General features: G+C 33.4%; 2 protein-coding genes across 8 annotated transcripts in view; both read left to right on the top strand.

Annotated features, from left to right (window-relative positions):
* Nucleotides 1-11,952, top strand: part of LOC123712998 (protein bicaudal C) — a 38,338-nt gene extending 26,386 nt beyond the window's left edge. For all 3 annotated transcript variants that reach the window (XM_045666449.1, XM_045666452.1, XM_045666451.1), the window contains exons 13-21: nt 1,173-1,359; nt 1,623-1,717; nt 5,510-5,612; nt 6,522-6,623; nt 6,780-6,913; nt 7,758-7,877; nt 8,576-8,714; nt 9,802-9,921; nt 10,640-11,952. In XM_045666449.1, coding sequence (XP_045522405.1) covers nt 1,173-1,359; nt 1,623-1,717; nt 5,510-5,612; nt 6,522-6,623; nt 6,780-6,913; nt 7,758-7,877; nt 8,576-8,714; nt 9,802-9,921; nt 10,640-10,746 — 1,107 coding nt within the window. In that variant the 3' untranslated portion in view covers nt 10,747-11,952. The remainder of the gene's footprint in view (nt 1-1,172; nt 1,360-1,622; nt 1,718-5,509; nt 5,613-6,521; nt 6,624-6,779; nt 6,914-7,757; nt 7,878-8,575; nt 8,715-9,801; nt 9,922-10,639) is intronic.
* Nucleotides 11,953-13,679: 1,727 nt separating this feature from the next.
* LOC123713466 (sodium-coupled neutral amino acid transporter 9 homolog) lies at nt 13,680-25,477 on the top strand. 5 transcript variants are annotated; one of them, XM_045667139.1, is made up of 12 exons: nt 13,680-13,881; nt 18,145-18,222; nt 18,549-18,681; nt 19,289-19,392; nt 19,584-19,741; nt 20,309-20,470; nt 21,103-21,309; nt 22,299-22,492; nt 22,816-22,920; nt 23,210-23,278; nt 24,215-24,378; nt 25,070-25,477. In XM_045667139.1, the coding sequence occupies exons 1-12, from the start codon at nt 13,802-13,804 to the stop codon at nt 25,236-25,238; spliced, it is 1,623 nt and encodes a 540-aa protein (XP_045523095.1). In that variant the 5' UTR covers nt 13,680-13,801; the 3' UTR covers nt 25,239-25,477. The 5 variants fall into 5 exon arrangements, with proteins under 5 accessions (XP_045523095.1, XP_045523096.1, XP_045523099.1 ...); XM_045667140.1 differs by having other exon boundaries at nt 18,157-18,222; XM_045667143.1 differs by lacking the exon at nt 13,680-13,881 and adding an exon at nt 17,616-17,741 and having other exon boundaries at nt 18,157-18,222.
* Nucleotides 25,478-25,486: the final 9 nt, after the last annotated feature.

Consider the following 25,486-nt stretch of genomic DNA (forward strand, 5'->3'; position numbering starts at 1 on the left):
ACGATATCATTTCCATATGAATTATAGTTCTTGCATTTATTTTGATCACAATCTGTTCACCGTATTTTTTTCTAATCGCAAGAGCAACTTAGGGCAATGTTATCATAGTGAAGGGCGTGACTCTCCTCCCTGAAGACCTAGGTTCGATCCCCGGTTGTGCCAATCTATATAATAGTTCTATTTAGACTTGCTCCTACGGTGAAGGAAAACGTCGTGAGGATACCGGGATGTCTTAAACCAAACAAACGACACGTGTCAGTCAGAGGGCTGATCATCTACATTTTTCTATGAAATAATGGTCTAAGATCCGGCTTCAGGATTAGTGCACTCATCGGTTATTTGCTAAAAAGCAAATTTGTATGTATATTTTAATTAAGAACGTCGCACAGCCGGCATTCGCTATCCTTGTCTAACAAATGATGTTATGCGTTAACTCTCTTTCACTCTACCTTCAATATTTATCATCTTTAACAGCAAGCAACCCCTATTTTAGGCCCAGATTTAATAAGGCACCCATATATGATAATTAATAGAAAAAAATCGCTACTATTTTATATATAAATAATAAATGTACGTTGTGAACGTATAAATTATCGAAATCATATCATTTACGCATTCTAAAAGCTTTATGCAAATTGCCGTGATGTAAACGATATTTTATTTAAATAACAAATGAACGAAATGTTTTCTCAAAAATCAATTTATAATAGACATAGGCATAACATTTACTAAAAACACACACACATAAAATAAAATAAAAAAGAATAATAATAGAGAGATAACAATTTATTTAAAGAAAAAGGTTTAATTGTGTAATGCGTGTGTGCTGTGGTTGTAATTGGCCCTGGCTCAGCATTATGCTGAGGAGCAGAGCTGTTCTACAGCGCTGGTCATGGCCAGAGACCACAGCAGTTAGTTTAATAATTTTATTAAAAATTCTAGCGGCCAAACTCTGATAGGCAACTCGGTAGATGTATATTCTCCTGTAAAAAACATTCAACCAAAAGGATGCAATTTGTGCCGCTGATTATTTAAAGATTTGGCTGGACTAGTTAATATATTTTTTCCACTATCAGACCGCGACATAACAAGATTTAAAGTGTCCGTTACTGATAACAAATTCATCTAACTGACCAAACACTGGTTAAAAATACAATGTCTCGTTATTCCAGGATCTGTCATCTTACGGCAGTCCGATGTACGGGCAGCACCCACCTACGCCCGGCGGGTTTCCGGCACCCATGTCTCCAGCCATCCCGGTGTACGGCAACTGGCTCATCCCGTCCCCGCAGCCTAGCACCAGCCAGTTCCATTACCCAATGCCGAGCCCCTCTGCGCCTTATCAGGGACCTTGGAACTGTAAGACTGTTTATACATTTGTGGGGGATTTTTAGCTTGGATGGATTTGCATGTTTTGTAGATTTTTTTACTTAATGCCGATCGCCCCAATGGGGTATGGGGTATATATATAGTTTATTTTATTTTAGAAAAACTCAACTTTTAATTCATAACCTGACGAATGAATAAGCCTAACATTTTTCTCTTTTTTTTGTCCAAAATCGAACTTACGACCCATGTCCGTAAGCCGATAAGTCAATAATACGTTAAAAATGATAAATTAGCGATATCCGGCAACGGCGAGAGCAACGTTTCCAGTACCAGCATGATGCAGCAGTATCCTGGCAGCTCCCACCCACCCAACTGTGAGAGCAGACCGGTGAGTCTACATTTAGGCAATTTAAGCCGTCTTCAATAATTACTTGTATACCAGAATAACGTGGATATCTTAAAAACCATTGAACTGATTTTGATGAAATTCAGACTGTTCCCTGAGCAAGGGCATTGCCAGTCGGAAGTAGGTACAGTAAATGTTAAAAGTGTCCCTCCCTGGCCTCACCCTGCTTCGAGACCTAAAGCACTGACCAGGAAATTTGTGATTTTCGTTTAGGACTTATTTTAAATAAAAAGTCGCCGTTCAAAGATTTTTAAAATAAAAAAAAATGTAATTTTCGTAATTGATAATCTCCTAATTTTAAAATAAAAGTAGGATTCAATTTGAACCATAAAAACATAGAATGTGGGAGAGTATCTAGATCAGTGTTTCCCATTGTGGGGCCCACGCCCCGCAGGGGGCCAATTTGATACTTAAGAAAGCTATTCCAAAATGTATTATAGTTGTAATTTCATTCATCATGTTTTGTACCTACTTACTTCCTTTTCCAAGTAATTTCTTCCTGAACTATCATTTGAGTGATTCTTAAGTAAACAATTCAATTTTAGATTTTAAAAATTATATATGTTGTACATGGGGTGGGGGGCATCAAGGTTAAGGGGTATGACACAAAAAGCATGGGAAACACTGATTTAGTCCATAAGTTTTGACAACAAATATCAATAACTTAAGTTATTATGATGATATGATAATTAATGACATTTGCTGATAATAATATATTTGCAAGAATATGGGACAAAAATGTTCTATGGCATATTACAAAATCTTCCATCTAAAATGTATGACAATTGAAGTAAACAGTTTAAAAAAAAACATACAATTAATTAGCAGACATTTTTGGTAAATCAAAAAATTAAATTAAAAAATCCTCAGCAGAACATTGAATTAGGTTCAATGTGCACTGTTCAATACGTTAAAGTCGTGAAGTACGTAAAAGAATTCGAAAGAGAGATGCCTGGAACTCCTAGGTTGGGTATTGTAGAAGGAATTTGGAAGATATTTCTGATTTTAGACCTAGGGAATGAGTGAGAGATAACAATTTTAATATCCTGGAAGAGGTCACTGCTCTTCATTACAATTTTATTATTATAACTATGTTCCTTTGTCGCGTCTCGTCGCTTCCGAAGTGCGCGGACGCATATTTGCTTCTATATATAACCGCGTTCTCCCGCGCCTATAAAAGCACCGCGGAACAGTCGCGCTCCTCAAATGCTTAGACATTGTTCATGATCTCATTTACGAATATCGAAAACGAATATACGAAGTCATTTTCCACGTGATGGGTGAGTCAATTGATTCTCATTAAATAATTCCATATTAATTTGTTTTATCTTGTCTCGCAGAAGACATTTGTTAGGGCTCTATTTCATGGGATCCGCCTGGTGCAAGATTATTACATGTTTTTTTTATATTAACGAGCTTTCTCAAACTATTAAATTTATATTTTTATATGTATATAAATTTTCCAATATCATCCACACACTTTGTACAAGTACATATAATAATATACTAATAAATTTCCTAATATATATATATTCATAGGCGAGTGGGGGTCCGTCATCTCGCCTCCGCTACGCTCTTGTTGCAGTCAGTGACGCAGTTTCCTATCTGCAAATCTTACATTAATAATGTATTATTATTCCAATGGAAGCACTTTTCATCTTATTCCAACGATTTTTACGTTGTGTGGATATCGTGGCTTACTTTATTTGATACAACTATTGCTATGTCCATCATATGATACAAATAATAATAAAAAAAACTATATTTCACTAGTTACCTACCACAGTGAGTCCTACTTGTTCGGTCTTGAGCCTCGTATTTCACCTCTCTCCAAGTATTTCCGGCTCTCTTTGTCTCATCTATTGTACGGCGCCAGGTTTGCCTAGTACGGCCACGCTTCCGCTGTCCTTGCGGGTTCCAATCATTGCCTGCTTGGGAATATGAATAGCGTCCCTTCGGAGTGTATGGCCTGCTTGATCTGCTAATCGGGGTTTTTCAGTAGCGCTCCCAAAGTTGCTCGTTAGAGATCTTCTCGAGCCAGTAGATACCCAGAATACAGCTTGTTAATATGGCTGAATCTAAATCGAAATTACATTATTATTTGTTGTTGTTTCTAATAAAAGCGTTTAACAATGGTTCCTCGTGTAATGTATAAAATTTTAATATTTCTAATCATAAATAATTCTATGGACTGATGAAGTCAAATCCTTTATTTAAATAATATATATTAGATTATTTAAAAAAATACTAGTTGTCCCTTCCAAAAGGTTTAATACGGAAAAGAACGGGCAAAAATCTTCATACGTTTTAAAATAGTTTTTACAATATATTGTATACATTGACTTGATACGTGAAGACCATTTATTTATGTGAACAACGAAAACTACTATACTAAATTAAAACAGGCGCACGGTGTTATAAAAAACAATGCAGCAGAAAACTAAATTATACATATATACAAATTTTGTAACAATGGATTTTAACTTATCCATATAGAACGTTTAACACATATTAACTAAAGTGAGATTTTGCTCAAGACATTCCACAGCATAGATGTATTTATATCGCAACGGGTGATATTTTAGAAATCTAGAACATACTGATATATTTGTAATTTCATTTCAAGTTTAATTCCGTCACGCATTAACTCACGAACCTCATTTCGCCTTAATGTTTTTATAGAGTCTACCTTTTTATTAGCTACATACCAACAAATGCAACATGATACTATGTTGTACTGAGACTTCGCTTTTCCGGAATAAAAACCTTCCTCAGAGTTTAAGGTATATAAAAAATAATTCCATGGAATTGGTCCAGCCGTCTTCGAGTTTTGCGTTTAGCAATTAAAAATTAATCGCAAAATAACATATTTTTATTTATATATATATATATATTTAACATTTGTATAAATAACGTCTATGGTATAAAAAAATATATATTGGTTTTATTAAATATTGTACCTAATATTAATTTTGAAGTTATTCTTATTATTATCTCATATAGAAAGAGCTGGCTAATGATTAACAAGAGGTTAACAGCAAGATAACGTGTCCGCCACATGTGCCGCGGTATGTGATCATATTAAAAAAAACTATAAGTATTTATATACTTTGTATTTTGGCGAGATAAAGCAGTCGTACCACAATTCTACTATATTGATTTTCATTTCTATATCCATAATTTATTTTTTAATTAAATAAAGCCAAAACATGTACATAACAAACATGTATAAAATAAAACAATGAAATGTACAAAGTAAAGTATATAGTAATAATAAAAATAATTTTAAATTAATAAAAAAATACCTTTAACGCTGACCGCATTTTCTCGCCGTTTTGCGATACTTATGACTTATTTTTATATTTTTTAACTGCTACACTTTTTCATAACGTTATCCCTTATTTTATAAGAATCATTAAACAATAATCCAGAATTTTAACGCAAAAAGCCCTTTTTCATTTTCCATATTTATGTTTTATAGTACATATATTATAACTTTGGCCATTTTAACAATAACGTACGCGATGTTTAAAGTTAAATAATGTTGCAATGAGCTCCATTATACTTTAACATTCAGGCAATCGTCTTAGGGTCCTTCAAGAAAAGAGCATAAGAATTCTTAAAAGGCCGGCAGCGCGCTTGCGAGCCTTCTGGCAGTGTGAGTGTCCATGAGCGACAGTTAAGAGTTTCGACGATATACTTTCTTCACTTCTATATACATATGTTCTAAAAAAAAGTTTGTTGTATATTTTCATCATTTTTGTGATTTTCTAGATATCTCTAACTCAGCTGCTGAACAGCAGCTCCGCCTGCAGCAGCGGATACCAGAGCAACTTTACCGGCAGCTCCGTCTCCATAGATGCGCAGAATATCTCCGGTATGTTTTATTTAAATAAGGTTATAAGTCCAATCACACGGAGTTGGCTTTATGAAGCTTTATGAAGATGGAAAACAAATGTGGGGATGGTCAGGCATAATGTATTAGAATTGTAGAAATGTGTCTGCTTCATGCCCCATTGCAATATAAGAGAAAGAGAGGTATTGATTTCCATCAATCTACATAACCATAATAAATTATGAGCAGAGGCTTAAAACAATTTATTAATTAAAGATAAAGTCTTAAATAACAAAACAAGCCTGCGTGAATGTATGTATTTAGATATGTGTGTATATACACACAAATATATATTTGAGAGTGTTATATATCTGTGTCTGTGTTAGTTTTTGGAACCTTAGAGTTATGCATAATGGATTTTTTTGTACGTCAATATATAACGTTAATGATACGTAATAGTCTGCTTTACAGGCTGTTATACATTATTTTTGAAGTGAAACTTTTTTATTGGCGTTGGAAAAAAATTACCTAAATTAAGTGAGATTTTTCGGTTACGCGTCACATTTTCCGTTACGCGTCATTTTTTTCTTGTCACTACCGCGGTTGATTCGAAGAGATTCGAAGCCATTAATAACAAAAATATATAATAACAATAACAATGATAGTAATAATTCTATTACAGTTAATGAAATTCTGTAATAATCTTTGTAGTAATGAGGTAAAATGAAATAATTGTATTATTTGTATTCATGTCTACGATAATAAAAGCCCTTTGTTAAACTATATCTTATTTAACCAATTTCTGTAAAGTTGCATATAGTAGATTTTTCGAAAAATAAGGTTATAAAGTCTTGTTACGTGTGTACACTAAGTAGTAGTACTAAGTAGTAGCCGATAGGTACTCGAACGCACCACTGCTGTCCACCACTAAATCGTAAATATTTGATTCAGCCGGGGCTGAGAACAGCGTGGTGTCTCCTTCCGTGTCTCCCATCAGCAAATCTGCGGTCAGTCCAGCCCAGTCATCAGAAAACGATCGCTCACAGCAACAAGGTAACAAATTGTCTATAGAGAATGCTATGTAAAGATCAAATATTGTAAAACAAATACCTCCTTTTGCAATATAGTTCTATCAAAAAGCAAAAAAAAGACTGTCAAAAACTAGAAAAATCTGTCAGAACTTTAAAATTAATATTTTATTCACGACAGAACTAGCGAACCTCATACTGGAGCTAAAGAACAGCGACCGTCGTGCTCCAGGATGCGAGAAGAAGACTTTGGAGACCATAAAACAGCTCTCACCGCTCTCTGAGTACCGGAAACTCCAGCAGGAGGCTAATAAGGTGAAGTTAATATTGAAATTCTTTTCATAAGCTCAACTCCTATGATGAACAAGCAAATTTTATATTTTTAGATTATAACATATGAGAAATTTAACTGTCAACACTTGGTACCTGGGTTTATTCATATATATATTTATTAAACTTATCCAACCAAATATGAAAAACTGCTGGCGGCGTCCATGCGTCGGGTCTCTTTCGATAAAATATGGCTAGGGGGCCGATGGCTGGTCTACTTGTGGTGACTGGTCGGACTTGAATTCGTGTATGGGGTGGTGTTAGTTATTTTTGACTATGTATTTGCGTGTTGTTCCCACGAGAATGAAAGTGCGTGCTCCTATTTCACCATGCCTCCTGCTGATAGAGGAAAAATCTTTGTTTTTAATTTATTTTATTATTATTAATAACTTAAAATGTAACATGGTGTAATGGTTGCAGCTCCTCACAAACGTTGTGTAATACAAAACTTGGCGATTAAAAGAGTGGCGGAGAGTTAATTGCCAGTTCTTCTCTTGCGTTCTACGCCCTTGATTGAGATCTGGCAGTAAATGTAAAATTAGAAGGATTTAATGTATTTTTTTTGACGTTCATAAGTGTACATTGTGTTACCTATATGAATAAATGATTTTTGACTTTGACTGAATTATCTATAGCTGTTTTTACTAATTAAAACTGGTAGACTAACATACATACATTTAACAATAGCTTAAAACTCCTGAACAAAAAATGATGAAAATTTGAGCACTCTATCAATAAAAAAATGACGTGATCACCTAATCTGAAATCACACACAAAAGATACCATAAATATGTCAACGAAAGGATATTTTACTAACTATTTCCAACAGGCAATGCGCGAAAATGTAGGCAGCGGGTATCGCGTACCCACAACGAGATGGTCCGGGCATTATTTCAGCAACACCATGCCCGCTTCGAACGGAGCTGAACCAGAGAGCTCTCATAGCACTGTGAGTTTATTTACTAAATACGTTCGTTATCCTTACAGTACCAAGTCAATACGATAATGTTGAAAAAATATATAATATATAGTATGAGATACCTAGAGGTCCCAGGAGGGCATTATCTGCGGAGGCAAGAACCAAACTGATTAGGAAATAGATATATAGCTTAGTTGTGTAATTTATTTTTATTTGTATTTAATTTAAAAAAAAAAAATGTCCGCGTGTACTTAGTGTACACACGTAAAAAGTGAAACTTCTTTATGACGTTATTTTACAAAAAATGATCTACTATATGCATCTTTACAGAAATTGGTTAAATAAAGTTAAATTAGATAAAGTTTAACAAAAGGCTTTTATTATCATAGACATGAATACAAATAATACAATTATTTTATTTTACCTTATTACTAATAAGATTATTACAGAGTTTCATTAATTGTAATATAATTATTACTATCATTGTTATTATATATTTTTGTTATTAATGGCTTCGAATCTCTTCGAATCAACCGTGGTAGGGACAATAGAAATATGGCGCGTAACGGAAAAATGTGACGCGTAATCTTCCTTCATCGAGTGTTACATGCGCACATAGACAGAAAGTCTCTTTTTGCACTGCTGGTATTCGACTTCACCTCAGGGACATGACGTCCTGTAATAAGAGGCTTCGAAACCTAAATTAACGAAATGCTAAACTATTTTAGCCTGACAAACAGCACAACATTTTGGATCTATCGCGACTGAACATAGTTGATAATTGTGCGACCCCACCGAAGACCAAGCCGTGCCGATACCAACAGCTCTACGACATGCTGCAAGACATTGGCCTGCAGAAGTATATCGGTAAGTAGGCTTAAATTATATTAATATAGTTGAATTATGCATATGTGTTTGTCGGGACTAATAAATTTAATTAATATATTTTTAACTATCTAATGGACTATTTGATATTACAAATAAAACTTTATACTGAGAGAGAAATCTGTATAAAATATGGCTTTAAGTTATGGAGTACAATAACTAGTTTATAATTTATGATTTGTCACATTCACCAATTCAAGATTCAACTTTACAGCCCTTATGTAAAGTTTTTGTCCCCCTTTTCTATGCAATAGTCATGTCTTAGAATATTTCTGGAATGCAACAATTTTTTTGCACGTAATTTTACACATAATTTTTTTTTTATATATGACACAAAATTATACACAAACCATCCAGTTCGCCTCCCACTAGTAGCGGGACTTTCACGTATAGTTTGATAGAGGGAACGAGAAAATACACTTTCTGCAATTTCGCTCTTTTCACTTCTATATCTAAAACATCAGAAAACCGTCATGCAGAAATGTTTTTGATTTCTATTAGGTAGCAAAAAATATCGGTTCCCAAATTTTCCCTAGGCTGCTCCCCTACTTAGGGTGAGTAAAATCCGCCACTGCACGTGACACGACACGGTCACAGATAAGTCCAATAAATGACGTAGCATGCTTGTAAATATGGAATTGACATATTTGGTAGTAGGCTGGTCAATAAAAATGTTGTTGTCTGGTATCTTATCCGCATTGTTAAGTAAAAAAGTGGAAACTAAAATTCGAAGCGTGATATTTTAATTGTATTTTATTTATTTATATAAACTATAATTTTCATGTATTTTAGAATATATAGAATTATAAATGATGTAGTGCACTTCAATTAATAAATTATGTCTTCACTAATCTAAGTCCCCAAGGCCTCCAGACCTCTAAATCCTTGTCCCTTACTCTGTAACTTAACAGCAATTCCGATTCCAAGGTGTTTTTAAGTTCGGTGTAGTTCTCTTAATATCCGTAGCGCTGATGTCGCCTTGGGACCGCGGAACGTAAACTCATTGGTATTGCTATTGGTAGTGACAGTGAGGGCTTTCTGTTATACTGATTGGTGTTTTATTTTATAGATTTGTTTAAAACCCACGAGTTGGATATGTCCACATTTGCTTCACTGAACGACGCTGATTTGATTGAGATCGGAGTGACTGCCTTCGGCGCTCGCAGGAAGATGCTGCTAACAATTGCAAGTTAGTGAACCTTTTATCTTAATACTGTTAATATTTTAATTAGAAATATCATGTTGAAATCCCCATAGCTTACTTTTAAGGTAAAACTTATGAGACAAAGAAACATTCAATTCCTTGAGTAGCTAGACTAGACAGACAGACTATAATAATATTAATAATTCGCATCTTATTTACATATACACAGTAGATTGGTTCCGCGTTGTAGTATAGTATTCTCGTATTATGACATCATATAACGCATTAAAAGATTCAAATCGAATATCAAGAAAAATCTATATTATGAATGAAATATGTTAATCATTATAAATGTCACAGTACATATAAACGTGTGCAATCCAGCGTTATATGGGGAACCGAAATTGCGTATAACGTATTTTCATATTGGAAATGCGTTATAAAAGTACCGTGTTATAATAATAATTTTCTCCCATATAACATAATATAAAAGGGTTGTATATGTATATAATTTTTTTAAGCTGAAATGTTTAAGCTCTATTTTATTGTTTGTCGTCATCACCCAATATTTGCCAGCCTTAAATCTCGCAAGCCGATCGCTTTTTTGTTTAGCCCTTGTTTTGTGTTTTTGAGCCATTCGGTTACCATTTTTGACAACTCCTGTTTAACGAGCTATGTGACCTGTTCGTTTCTTACTCGTGTAACTAACTTGGATTATTAAAATAATTTATTTAGCGTGTCTAAAATGTAAATTTTGTTTCAGAGCTGCAAAAACAAGCGAGTACATCTGGAAGCGTAACTCCCAATCGCAACTTAATAAATTCACCTCCTCAGTACAATACAAACGCTATTTCTAAAAACAATTGGTAAAATCGGATCCAAAACGCTTATGAGACTTGAGCTGGTTTCATATTTACATTGATTCTGTGACCTTTAAATACATAGACTGCCTAAAATAAAGCAAGACTAAAGTGTCCCATAAGCGTTTATTTATAAGTATTTCTCTATCGTCCAGAAGCCGTATCGGAGACCTTTCAACTATCCGATACCACTGCTGAACGAATAGCGATTCGTCGATCTCATTCCCGATTCCATTTGAATGTATGAATGGAATTTAAATTTGAAAATGGAATCGGGCCTCAATGCTCAAGACTGATGAAATGGAGTATTTGACAGTTTAATCTATGGCCGTGTAACTGTCATGATTGTAGTCTATGATTGTTGTTATTTTATAGAATTTTTAATCGTAGCTCTAAGAGCGCATTAGACGTGTATTAGTCTCGAATAGACAATAATTGTTGAAGTAAATACGGGCCTTGGGCCATAGAGTTAAGTGTAGTTTAAGTTTTTAATAGCATGTTTTATCTTTTGATTATGATTTTTTCTTTAGTTCATCTGCGACAATTGTAATCACGTTTTTAAACTTTGATTATACACCAACGTCGAATTACAGCCAATCAGCTCTTTTGATTACATATTGAATTCAAATATGTTTCATCTAAAGGACATAAACGTTATTTTTAAAAGGAAATATTTCGAGACTTTTTGGCTATATTCTCATAATCGATTTTACGATATACTCGCTTTTAAAAATAACAAATTGATGGCGAATCAATGACATTTGGTAATCATACGTCACCTTTGGATTAAATCACATGACCACCGAGAATTCCGGCATTTTTTGTCTTTGAGCCGTATTTTAATCAGATAACATATTTTTTTAGTTGTAAGTGCATTTTTGATTTTAACAACATTTAACATACTAATCTAATCAAAGTATTGTAGTAATGTTTTGGCGCATAATATTTGCGTTCATTTAATTATTTCTTTTAACACCACGATATTATGCGACATTCCATTTACTTTTTTATATTTTTAAGTTCACATTTTAATCATGAGCTTTTCCTCCATTTTAACAACTGATTATGCAATGGTTTAAATGATTATGGTATCAACGAAATTTTGAATTATTTCTTCGCTGGTTGATTGGAAATGATTTGAAATGGCAGTTGCTTTTTAAGTTTTTCTTGTTTTTTTTGAAGTTTTGCTTGAATAAATTATCCATTAAATTTTGAGGTCTATAATGCTAGTTTTATTTCTATCGTTTCTCCCCTACGTTTTTATTAATGTAATACATAATAATTACGTTTTGCCTTGAAGCAAGAGGCAATATACAAGGCGATATTATTATCTTATCTTGGGCAGGTGTTTCGTTTTACCTAGAGAGCCTTTCCAACTTGTTACCCTATTTGTCTGCATATCATTGTTCATGTAATCGATGTTATATAAAACATAAATAATACGTGGGCAGTAACGTTACTCCTAATGCCTATGTCTAGTCGTTGGAATGGAAGGTAATGATAACATTATTTTATTTATGACAATTAGAAGTTACTATCATACATTGTACGATAGGATTTTTGTTTGACAGTTAACAGACTGTTTTTAAATTTTAATTGTTGAGTTGTCAAAATTACCTACTAGTGTCAATTATGAAGTTTGATCGTGAACTGTCATAGTCACGCCGAAATACAAATTCCAAATGTCCTTTGAGTAATTTCGTAATATTTTGTCAATTGTGATCATTATTCATCAGTAAGCAGTCTTTAAAAATAATAATAATGGGTAATGCTAGTGCAAAATCAGCAGAGATTCCGGAGCTACCGCCATCAGCTAATGTTGAAAAACCAAAGCTGAAACCATGCTGCGCTTGTCCTGAAACCAAAAGAGCAAGAGATGCCTGGTAAGGTTATTATTAGTTTTTGACGAAATCCTTATGTAATTTGTATGGACTGCATCATATGATCTATTATAACAGTTAACACTAAAACATTGATATGGTTAAGTACCAAATCTAAGCTTTAGCTATTATGAAATAATATAAATTATATTTTTAGCATAATTGAAAATGGTGAAGAAGAATGTGGATCACTTATTGAAGAACACAAAGCTTGCATGAGGAAAATGGGATTTAACATCTAGGTCTTTCAGCAGACCATAATATTTACTACTCTTGTGGTATGTTACTTAAAGTTAATTTTATAAATGGAATATCCTAGGGTTAGATTTAGACTTGAGGTATAGCATAAACTATGACTTTTCTATGTTATAATGTAATATGCATTCCACATATGGGAGCCATATTTTGTACCGATTGCTAACCCTTAAATATTTGTTACGAAGAGAAATATCAAACAAGTAATAAAGATATTGAAAATCTTTTCTTTATGTATACTTTTTTATAAATATTTCTAAAGTGAGATATAGAAAAGGCCATATATTTCATGTTCACTGAAAACCTTTTAAGTGATTTGAAATGTGAAAGTAATCTATTCTTTATTTGGTTACATCCAAAATTTAAAAACCTGGTTTATTAGGCCAAAGACAATGTTTTAATTATAATGCAATGTAGTGTTAGAATAGTTAAGTTTGTTTCATGTAGACTATTATGATCTATGTGAATTGTGATTTGCACTTATTTATTTTGTTGTATTTTATGTAAATAAAAAGTTAGTTTCTTGTAAACATATTTCATTTTCCTAATGTTATCTTAAGTTACTATTAGTAAATAAGAAAATTAGTTTAGATAATAGAAAAGCAAGAGTAAGAAAAATATAATCTTTGCATTCATAGTCATGTCATGTGATATAAGTCAGTAATTCTGTATTTTGTATACACAAAAAACCTACCATATTAAAATTAGTTAAATAAAACTTACCATTTTTTCACAAATTTACCAAAACTATTACATAATTTACATAGTGAACTTGGTAACAATAAAAATGTTTTATCAGTTGTTCGAGTTCAACTACTATCACATTAGATGCTTACGTTATGAGAAACATAACAAAATGATAATCAATTGTGATTTAGCTGCCACTGGCAGTGGTCTGTTTGAGACATTAAGATATGTGTATAGGGAAGAATGCGTTCCAAAAGGAATAATACAAACAAATGTGGAACAGAGTCTGCTGCAAGTTCTTTTCAATCAGCTGATAGCTATGGGTAAGTTTGTAATTATGAAATATGTCTTAAATTAACATTTAGGGGTGGACAAGTAAGACAAAAAATTATATAAGTGTAAATAGGTAGTGCAGTTTAATCTGGATGGTTTGGGAGCCAGAAAATACTTAATTATTTGTTTCTTTTAATAATAAATAAAAAAATTATGTGTTGTTGAGTTTTAACCAAAATTATGTTTTAAAAAATTAAAATTCTAAAGATATATATTTTCTTTCAATTTACATGTTAGTTTTAAATAATGTAATTAGGCGTTGTTCGAAATCCCGAGAAAGTATGTGAACTTTTGATATTCTTAAAACCGCTACTTAAGATTACTTTTTATTGTAAATTTGTGTATTGGTTTTGACAATTTTAACATGAGTTTAGTTAAGTGTTAAAATGTTTTTGACGGGTATTACGAATACATTCACTACGCTAAGAATATTGAAATCAATGCTCTAATTTTAAAGCGTTAATAAAAAGTTAAATTATACGGCATATTTTGTATGCTTTAAGTCAATCGTGGTCCTTCTAATAATAATCCCAATTGAAGCAACGGTTACATATAACTGGATTATACAATAATTATTATCTGATACAGTACCTAAATCACTTCCTATTCTAAATTTAGCTGTTAAAGTTAAAGGGCACAATCGTATGATGAAATTCTTGTTAATTATTTCATCAATTCGATTGTATTACCGTTTAGACCAGTCTTTTTCTTTGGGTTAATGACTTACATATTTATCTTAATGTAAATACGTGTAACAACATACGCACGTTTTCTTACATACACGTAATTAATATTACTGAGAATTAATAGTTTTTTAAAGATATCTTAGTATAAAAACCTCTGGAAGGTCTGTACATATTTTCAATTGTAGTTTGCCTGCGTCTCTCTGTTTGTACATGTGTTTAAACTCAAAAAAGTAAATTGATAGAAATATGTGTAATATGTATTGTTGCCTATCTTATCTAATTTAATACATATTTTTTTCTCATTGTGGGATCCTGGAGGAGATCGCTCGAAAGCGATAAGGCCGCTAGTATAACTCCTTTCATTTAATTATGTTCAATTTTTATATTGTAATGGAACTAAGTGGTAATAAATAATAATAAATAAATAATGATTGTTGTTGAGGATGTCAGCTTTGGGCGTTTTAATCACTCCAAGGTTCTAGTGGTAGGCGAAAATCTGACAGTTCTTCATACCGGAACAACTTCTTAATCAAGCTCAATTCCGTTCGTGTGTGGACTGCAGTCACCTGGGCTGGAGCTTCCAAATGTCACATGGGTGCCTTTAATAGAGAAAAGCTAAGATTATAGACGACGATTCACTGAATCTCAACTTAATTCTTGACCATCGCCGTTCCGCTGCCTGATTTTCAGTATTTCATAGATTGTACACCGGAGAATGCTTCATGGAACTACACAGATTGATTCCGCATTCCTCTTTCAAACAATGCTCTATCACGCTAGTTTCACCACTTCGTTGTTGACGTTTCCGCACTGCACCATTTAGTGAGAACAGGAAAGAAAGAATTCCTTGCCCCGTTTCATCTTCCCTAGACATTATAATAAATAATTTAAGCGGCGGTTAAATTGGCCTGAACAGGCGTGCCCCCCCCTAGACCACATCACACTTAACATCACGTGGTATGGCCAAACGTCTGTCTAGTTCTGTATAAAACAAGGTCGCTAAAAATCTTGACAACATACACAAAACCACACTGCTTATAGCTATATTTTTTAATGAAATGGTGGCTAGGGTTTAATTAGTGATTTTCGTGGTAACACAGAAACTATTTAGCCTACTTAACCATGCCATTTTAACCCAGAGATTGTGTGTTCGCTAAATGAATACATTTTTTTATATGCTACTATATATATCTATCCCTTTACGTAGAGCTGTGGGGTCACTCTGCATCTTATACCGCATTTACTGTGGAGTGTTCAGAGGAGTTTTTTGGACTAATACCTGCAGCTGAGTTTTACTAACGAACGTCCAGGAAGAATACAAAATACCATCCGTATCACCTCGACGTCTGTCGTTACACAACTGAGTATTTCTTAAGGCAGTTTTGGCTGTGTACTACTATGTGGAACTGCCCACTGAAGTATTTCTAAACAAATTCGAGTTAGGGTCCTTCAAGAAAAGGGCGTACCAATTCTTAAAATGCTGGCAAAGCACTTGCGAGCCTTCTGGCAATTTGTTCCCATTGACGTCCGTATCACTTAACATCATGTGAGTCTCCTACTAAAATAAAACGTAAAAGGGTATTGAAACACTAATTAAAAAGCTGTGTCTCGCCAGTGTTTATATATATAATATCATAAGGTAATTAATCATAAGATAAGAGCAACACAGCCGTTACAAATTTTAAAATGACGGGATATGTAGTAATTCTATATGCATTTAATAAAATAAAGTTAAACAATGATTAATGGTCATGTTTATAAAATAACTCGAAGTAATGTTAATTATCTTCAGATCAAGGTCCCTGTGGAGTGGAAAGTGATTATTTCATTGACTCGTCATAAATTGATTACAGGAATATATATAAATTGTATAAAGCGGAAGTTTCTTTTAATGCGCATATCTTAATATCTGGTTTGAATTGAATAAATGTAAAATCTTAACTATTCATTTATTAGAGACTGAACAAATACCGGAGGATATATAAACAAAAAAATATCTTACTTCCAATCGTATTTCATCAATTAAATTGCAACTTTTAGTGTTTTTCTTCCGCATAAAATGATATTATTTTACGCCTCGTACGCCCTCAGTCAAGTTGGGACCCGCACGCTTAAACATCGGTTTAAAGATACTGTATTTCTCAAAGAATACCAATGAGAAAATTTAGAGTAGGTTAGTTATGAACATGTGTTATGAAATCATTTGAAAATAAGCTATATAAAATAAAAATATTAGTTTCTAACAAAATATGTAAGTGCAATATTATGCAACAAATATACTTACTCCTCTAAAGGCGAGCTTCGGCCTTCGAAACTAGAAACCAACACCTTTATCGATTTAAAAAGAATATCTAATAAGCTAGATATATATAATACATATGTAGGTCATTAGTTTATTTTTTGGGCTGAGTTTATCTATCAGTGCGGACAGGGGCAGGTTAAAACATATACTTTTGTGATAGTCTATATTTAACATAACATAACATTTATTACTAACAAAACACACACACAGAAACACATAAAATAACAATAAAAAAACATTTTTTTTTAAATAAAAAGGTTTAATTGTGTAATTAGTGTGTGCTGTGGTTGTAATTGGCTGAGCATTATGCTGAGGAGCAGAGTTTTTCCACAGCGCTGTCAGAGACCACAGCAGCTAGTTTGCGCCTCCGTTAAAAAAAACAAAAAAGAATCTAATACTCAGCAGAAACAAATAATAATAATAGTAAAAGTTAGCAGTGTAAGCGTTGAAGAAAAAAATGTAAATAAAATTAAAAATAAGAATAATTGTTAAGTAGAAAAATAAATATTTTTGGGCGGATTAAAAACTATACTACGAGTAAGTAGATGTTTTTTATAATTGCGACGAAAATTTGATTTTAATTGACGATTTTTCAACGGAGGAGGGATATTATGCTCTTTTAAACCAGATTGTTTAGCGGATGTCGATGACGACTATCCATTAAGTAGAAAAATCAAGGCCGACTCGTAACAGTTGTCATGTTCATTTAGTAAGTGCAGTTTGCTCCTATAACATCTAGAGTTTTAACCGAACGTTAGTGACTACGGGTACAAAATAAATACAACTCTAGATAACATAGACCAAGGTCTAAGATATGACAAGTAAAACTTATCAACTAATCACATGTTACACGTAACCTAAGGTATTTCAACTGCAGCTGCAAACAATTCGTGAGCTTTGACTTTGTAATTGAAAATATGTGTAATTTTCCCTCCAATTAATCTGTCGGCTTGTCAATTTCAAATTGTCTATTCCTAATTCAAACATTATTTGATAAGATAACCAAGGAGGTTGATCCACGAAGGTTTTCTCGCCACAGAGAATGCTTTAAATAATCTTGCTACAAATAAAACCGTTTTATTGGACAAGTAGGTAGGTAGTATCCCCAACATTCATTTGATAATTTTAGTTCAGTTACCCGTGTATATAAATTCGTTGTTAGAAGGTAATTTTTAGTTTAGAAGTATTTCGAGTTTTCTTATCTTTTGTATACGATAATAAAGTAAATAGTTTGTGATTTGTTATTAACTGTTAATCTGGAACAGAGTTTTTGGCAGTGCCTGTTCGGACTTCTCAGAATGCGAAGAGGGCGAGGAAAGGCAGAAAGGATCTTATAAATACAAGTAAGACATATTTTTGTTTATATTTTATTTACGTTTTACACATCATTATAATGATGAATTCTGTCTGAGGGATCTCAATTATTTATTTAGAAGAATTTTGATAAGCTAAGAATGTATTTCTTTTTTTACAACTATTTGCGAGGGCCACTATCAATTCCAGTGCACTTTCTCGGAAAGGTAAACATTTTTACATTTTTTTTTACAAATAATTATCTGTCACATTGGTAGTTAGAGGACATTATAATGTAGATATGTGTTGCTAATGTCATCCCTACTTGCTAGTACCCATAGAGATCTCACCACACACCCTTAAAAATCTTTTTCAGTCAAATTCCCTCCCTGTCAACGAGCATCGCCAGTTTCCAAAGCGTTATGGAGCGAGAGACTGCGCCGTTGCTGCTTTCACCATCCTATACTCCCGGATACAAAAGCACACGCTTCACCAGTTCTGATACCCTGGTATGTGATCATCTTGACTATAATAATAAGAAATTATTAATTATTAGAACTCAAAGTATTTATTTCCAACACTCAAATAAGGAACAAAATCGAAGTTGGAGGAAATACTCTTATACATTATTTAGATATTTTAGTACTAATAATTTAAGTACTAATATTTTTTATATTCGGCTTAGATGAAATATCTATCGTCAGATAATAGATAGATAGAATATTTTTTTATCCTAACGAAATCTGTGATAAGCACTACTTCTATGAGTTAGTTGGTCATATCGCGTGATGTTTTGATACTCAGCGAAACAGTCTTAGTATGAGTAGCCTCACAAGGCTACTAAAAATCCTGTTGCTCAACAGTTTTTGCGGCGCACAACCACTATGTGGAACCAGAACCAAAATATATAACATATAATCACCGTCTTTCTATATCCAAAGTACAAATTTAAATTTCAACGAATTTCTAAGTTTTGTAAACATTACGACTGTTTTTCTATAACCCTAACGTTAGCGAGTCATATGTCAAGTGATAGGTAGGTATGTTAATTTCATGATGTTCATACCAGGAATTATTTTATCGACATATAATAAAATACAATTCTTAAATTTCCAGGGTCCAGGAGAATTATCAGACAGGGATATTATCGAGACATACAAACGAACACATGTGAAACCGGATAAACAAAACAAGAAGAAACAGAGCTCCCTCATTACTATGTAAGCACAATTAAAAACATATTCCCAGCTTACTAAGTATTATACCGGGAATCGAACTCATTTACTTATCACACACAGAACAAGAACAGATCAGATCAAAGTGTGTGAACTTGTTTCTATTTCAATGTCAAAATTTCAATTTCAATTGCATTTTCTGGCACAGATTAACATATAATGTCAAAACATTCCAGTTTTTCAATATGGAACACAATAATGGGATCATCCCTTCTCACAATGGCGTGGGGAGTTGAGAGGGCTGGTCTTCCAGCTGCTCTTACCTTGGTGGCTTTGATGGCAGCCCTCTGTTTGTTCACAGCTTACCTCTTAATTCGGGTCAACGCTTATCATGGTTTGTATATTATCTGTAATATCCCTATATTTAACGAATTAAAAAAAGGTTATCAATTTGACCTGTATATGATCTACGTACGAGGCACTTATCTCTTGCCTCGGGGGACAAAGTCGTAAACCGCTATTACGACTGTTTTAATGTTTTCTTATTTTTGTCTTCCTTGGGTGATTGTAATTTTTTTGTTATTTTTGCAAATTAGTTTATGGCAGGAGGCTTACCTGATGTTAAGTGATACCGCCACCCATAGACACTCTTTGCCAGAGGGCTCGAAGCGGGTTTGCCTGCCTTCCAAAAATTGATTCGCTTTTTGAAGGATCCTACGTTGAATTAGTTCGGAAATACTACAGTGGGCAGCTCCACATAGCAGAAGTCAAAAACTGTCTTAAGAAAACGCTCAGTTGTGGAACAACAAACGTCGCGGTGATACGGGTTTGATTTCCTATTCTGCTTCAATGTAGTTCTATTTTATCCGTAGCGCTGATGATACCAAACTTGGAATCACGAGTTACATTGGGACTTGTACTGACACTGGGACATATCGAAATTTTTATTTACAATTAATAGGTGGCGACACATTCGAGGTTCCATCTCTATGCCGCCTTTTACTTGGTCCCAGGGCAGAAGCCGTGGCACACGCGTTCAGCTTACTCGTATTAACTGGCGCTAACGTCGTGTATTGGATACTCATCACGAACTTCCTGTATTATACAGTCAATTATTTTATAGGTAAGAACACATTTATCTATTTCGTCATCGTACAAATAACATTAATAATATATCAAGAAACAATCATACTAAAGATATAGCCAAAGATGGAACACATAATATTTACAAAAGGAAAAAATGGTTGTCTGTAAAGTCGGTTCACGGACGACAGTTTAACAAAATAAAATTGAATATTTTTTGAATCGACGACAGTTCCCGTGTAGATGTAAGTTGTGTGCTGCCACTGTCTTTCTTCTCCTTGGACTCATCGAGTGGAAGAGATGATATGATAGATGCGGCGCTTTATAATAGGGGGAAAAAGAGCCTGCGGGACGCCCAAAAAGGACAGTCATCTCTGCCCATGGCCACACATTTGTAGTGGGTGCGTTGCCGGCCTATAAAGGGGCTGTGAAAGGGGCCGTGTAAATGAATATTACTTAAAAACAACTAATATCTACAGTTTTATTAACGAACTAAAATTTATTTATATGATCGAAACACTCTTTAGCGGCTTATCCCGGTTTGCACGACTGAATTTTTTAAATATACTCAGAGATAAAGTACCATAAATTATGACAGATCTCGTTCCATTAGTTTTGGGATTAACATACAAAAATATGAATATTTGTATAAATATGACACAAAACTTTCAGAGGAACCTCCTGTCAACGCCACCAGTCATAACTCATCAGTGCTGCTGTGCCCCAAACATGAACTGATCCCCGGGTCAACTAGTGAAGCTCACGATCCATCCCCATTCTGGGGCCTGCACACTACCGTACCCATTTACGTAGCTGTTTTAGTATTCCCACTACTTAACTTTAGAAATGTGACGTTTTTTACCAAGTTCAATTCGTTGGGTGAGTTTATTATTCATTAAAATTTTGTTATTACTAAATATAATCTAATTAAAGTTTATATTTTAGCTAAGTAATAATTTTATTTAAAACTCCATGAAAACATTTTGCCGAGTCGTTTTATACCTTGCTATTTTTATTATTTTCCTTATTCCTACATTATTATGTTTTGGTGGCGGACCCAATCCACTCGTCAGTTGTGCTGCATTATTACGGGCTACTCGTTCGTTGCGTGAATCTGGTCTGGCGCCTTCTTAAGTTCTCATGCCATTTTCACATATGGCATTATATCCTTTCTAAAACATAATTTTAATAAGTCTGATAGTCCTTGTGTGATGTATGCTGTATGAGTGAGAAAATACAATAAAATAAATGTAATTTCGTAGATTGCATGTTCAGTTAATAAAATAATTATTTGTATCCAATGTATATTTTACACGACACGAGATTACTCAATGGCGGCATACTGAGGCTCATCGTATTTAAAACATAATCTCGTACAGATACCGGCAAACTTCTTGAGCATTAAACATCGCTGTTTTCGCATCGTACACAACGCGGGACACAAACGTCAACTGATTTACCAATCACGCCATCGACACGTCACTCTCCACCCGCCACCCCCTCCCAGTGATACCTAAAAATCGCTTCTGCGTAGGCAAGGACGCTTGTTCAAGATGTTTGCCGGTATCTGTATCATGATTAAAAAATCTTTAATTATTTAATACCTTTCCTTTTTCAAGACTGCATTCGGTAGACTTATTACTGGGACTACTCTTATATAACCGATTACGAAAAAACTGTTCGGGAAGGGAGGACTGTCATCTTATTAATATAACGTTGGATATTGCAAAACATAAAAGAAAAAAAAAAAGAATTTGTTTTGTCTAAAATGTCTTCTTTTGTTTTTATTTTGTAGTTAATTAATGTGGATCATATAAAAAATACGACTCTTCTTTAAACGAATGTATATTTATTATTTAATATTCCAGGTACACTATCAGTACTGTATTTACTGATATTCGTCCTAGTTAAAGGAGCCTCTTGGGGAATAAACCTTAATATGCCCCTTGGCCCACGGGGTGGGACAGACGCGGCCGTATTAAGTGGGATGTTGGCACTATCCTTCTACATACACAATATTATCATCACAATTATGAGCAATAATGAACGGCAGGATAGAAATGTAAGTGAAATCCTAAAATTGGTCCTTCCATCCGGAATCTTTATTGTTAGGTACACCTTATTAAAATGGAGCATAATTATAGGCTTCCAGGTTAAAACGCATCTATTTACCAGAATTTTATATTTTAATGTTGAACCACTCTTTGCAATTTTACTGGAATCGTTGTTATTGATCACCTAGCGGTTAAAACTAAACCTAAACTAAAACTGAATAATTGTTAGTTTTTTTTTATAACATGTATATGGTATATATATACAACATATAAATGAATTTAAAAAATTCAATAATTTTAATTTCCTTTTTCTTAATGTAATTCATTTTAGGGTCGAGATTTAACCATTGCATTCCTACTGGTAACTATCACTTATACGATTGTGGGGGCAGTATTCTATGTGTGCTTTCCGTTGGCCAAAAGCTGTATAGAAGATGTAAGTAACATACAATAAGTAACATACAATAAGTAACTAAAGAAAATAATTTTTTAAAATAGTCAAAACATTTATTTCAATTATAAGGCACTATAATATTAAAAGGCACTTTTGAAAGTCAAAATTACAAGTGAAAATATTTAAAAATGACTAGTTGCCCCTACGAAAAGATTTAATACGAAGAAGAATGGGCAAGAAACTCCATACTTTTTTAAAATAGTTTTTACAATTTTCTTTTCGAAGAAACATTTCTACAATTTGTTTTTTACTACGATTTACTTTTTTTCAGAATATATTAAATAATTTTGAAATGCACGATGTAATGACTGTTGTCGCGAGAGCATTACTTCTTTTCCAAGTAAGTTACTTCTTATAGATTTGCCCCAATATTTTTATATAGACCTGGCCCCTAAACGGGCAAAAGACTCCCCTAAGTGCACACGGGCACTCAATTCCAGAGAGCTGGAGAGTGCTTTGCCGGCCTTTCCATTTTGAAACGATGTCTTTACAGCACTGAATTAGAAATTTATAATACAGTGCAACCTCGTTAACCATAAACTTCTATTATAGAAAATTGCATTGAGCCCCCAGTATTTTTTCATCAAATTCCCTCACTCGATTTTCGAACCTGGTTAAATGAGATTTCTTTCTAGGATCTTTTCGATGTTTACCTCTATAATTAATTGTATACTTGAGACAATACATCAGGTTTTGACAGGTTACGATGTGTTTACAAACATTTTATTTTCTTTTACATGCTTTGTTTGTCAGTACTGTCACAGGTTTTGACCAACAAAAAAGATAAAAAAAGGGTTACAAAATATAAAACTTTATCAGTATCTGAGAAACTTAAGATTCTATCAGACCATTTATCATTTTGTAGCTATTTAGGTGGGAAAATTCCTTCCCTTTTTGTAACATTTTATGTGTTTACGTAGTATCGAAAACTGACAATTGTTAAGCAGTAATTTGAAATATGAAGTATTATTTGTTGTTTCAAATGTAAAATTTCAGTTTAAATTTTTTTCAAATCTATTTTGTCCATTAATGTACTTAGTTGTTTTCTGTTACATATTGTTAATCTATGTAATCTGTTTTGGCTTTCTGTATTGTCTAAGTTTTTGTTTTATAATATGTATGTAGCTGTAAGAATACTAATAATTAAATAAATAAATAACTTTAGTTGAAACGGTGAGATTAATTTATATATTTTATATGTAACCAAAACGAATAAAAATTACCTGCATTCTATAAAACATAACTATACGACATAACACAGATATCATAATTTCAGGTAATAACAGTATATCCTCTAGTGGTATATATGTTGCGAACGGAAGCCGCTCTCCTTCTTTCATTAAAGGATTCGGGAAAGGTCACCATATTAATCAATCTCCTGTTGATAAGCCTCAGCATACTTGTGGCCTGCCTTTGCCCTAATGTTGGGACTATTATAAGGTACATGTATAACGTCAGCGCTATGTTTGTACGTGTCGCTACTCATATATGTAACGAATAAATTGAAAAACAATAATATTACACCATTAGAATGTGTTACCCCTAAGTATGCCATATATATTTTCGAAATAGATTAAAAGTAAAGGTTTAAAAAAGTAATTTTGTGCTTTGTGAAACTCTATAGTTTTCTCAAATCAATGTCCTTTCTAATCGTCAAGTTAAGCGTAAGACAAGTAGGTAAACAGTCTGGAACACGTCTACTTAAATTCAATAAGTTAAATTTAGATTTGTAAAACATTAAGGAACTTAAGAAGTTTTAGTTTACTCGATAGTCGCAGTTTCTACATGATAATAAATTTTTCATTTTTCGACTGACAAGTGACATTCATTTTTACGTTTATTTATTAAGCGCATAGATGGAGCTTATGGATTAAAATGTGTCGTTTGGCTACATTAGATTCCAACAACGCATATTTAATCCTTTGTGCTTAAAAAAGTAACTAATATAATCGATTTTCCGAAAAGAAAAGAAAAAAAACATCGGTTAATATAAAAACCGATTAGTTATTCATATCCTCAATTCAAAGTCGAGACATTGACACTGACAAATGCGTTTTTGTCATACTGGAGCCGAAACTACCCCAAGCCTTGTCCTCTAAGCCGAAACTAATTTAATAAAATTATCTTCTAGATACACCGGTGCAGTCAGCGGCTTGGTGCACGTATTCACTCTTCCGTCTCTCTTGTACATGAGATCTCTTCACATGAGAGGAGAACTCACTTTCTTTAAGGGGTTATTTTATTCGGCCATCATCGTTTTTGGCGTCTTCAACCTTGCCATGCAGTTCTTTATATCATAAGTATAAATTGAAAGGCAAATGATTTCTGAAAGTTTATATTCGGAATTTAGTGGTTTATTGAGCCGCTATGTATGGTTCGAATCGTGGTCAAACAATAATTGTGTTGCTTGGTAAGCATGAGGCCTTGAAAATATTAATGAAACGTCCCAAACGTTCCCATTTACGGAACTCGAACGTCCCTAAGATAGAATTGTATAAACATCTAGTCATAGATTACATAAATAAAACTACATTTTTAATTTTGTGTT

The sequence above is a fragment of the Pieris brassicae genome, chromosome 8 (genome assembly GCF_905147105.1).
Source record: "Pieris brassicae chromosome 8, ilPieBrab1.1, whole genome shotgun sequence".
In the NCBI taxonomy this organism is placed as follows: domain Eukaryota; kingdom Metazoa; phylum Arthropoda; class Insecta; order Lepidoptera; family Pieridae; genus Pieris; species Pieris brassicae.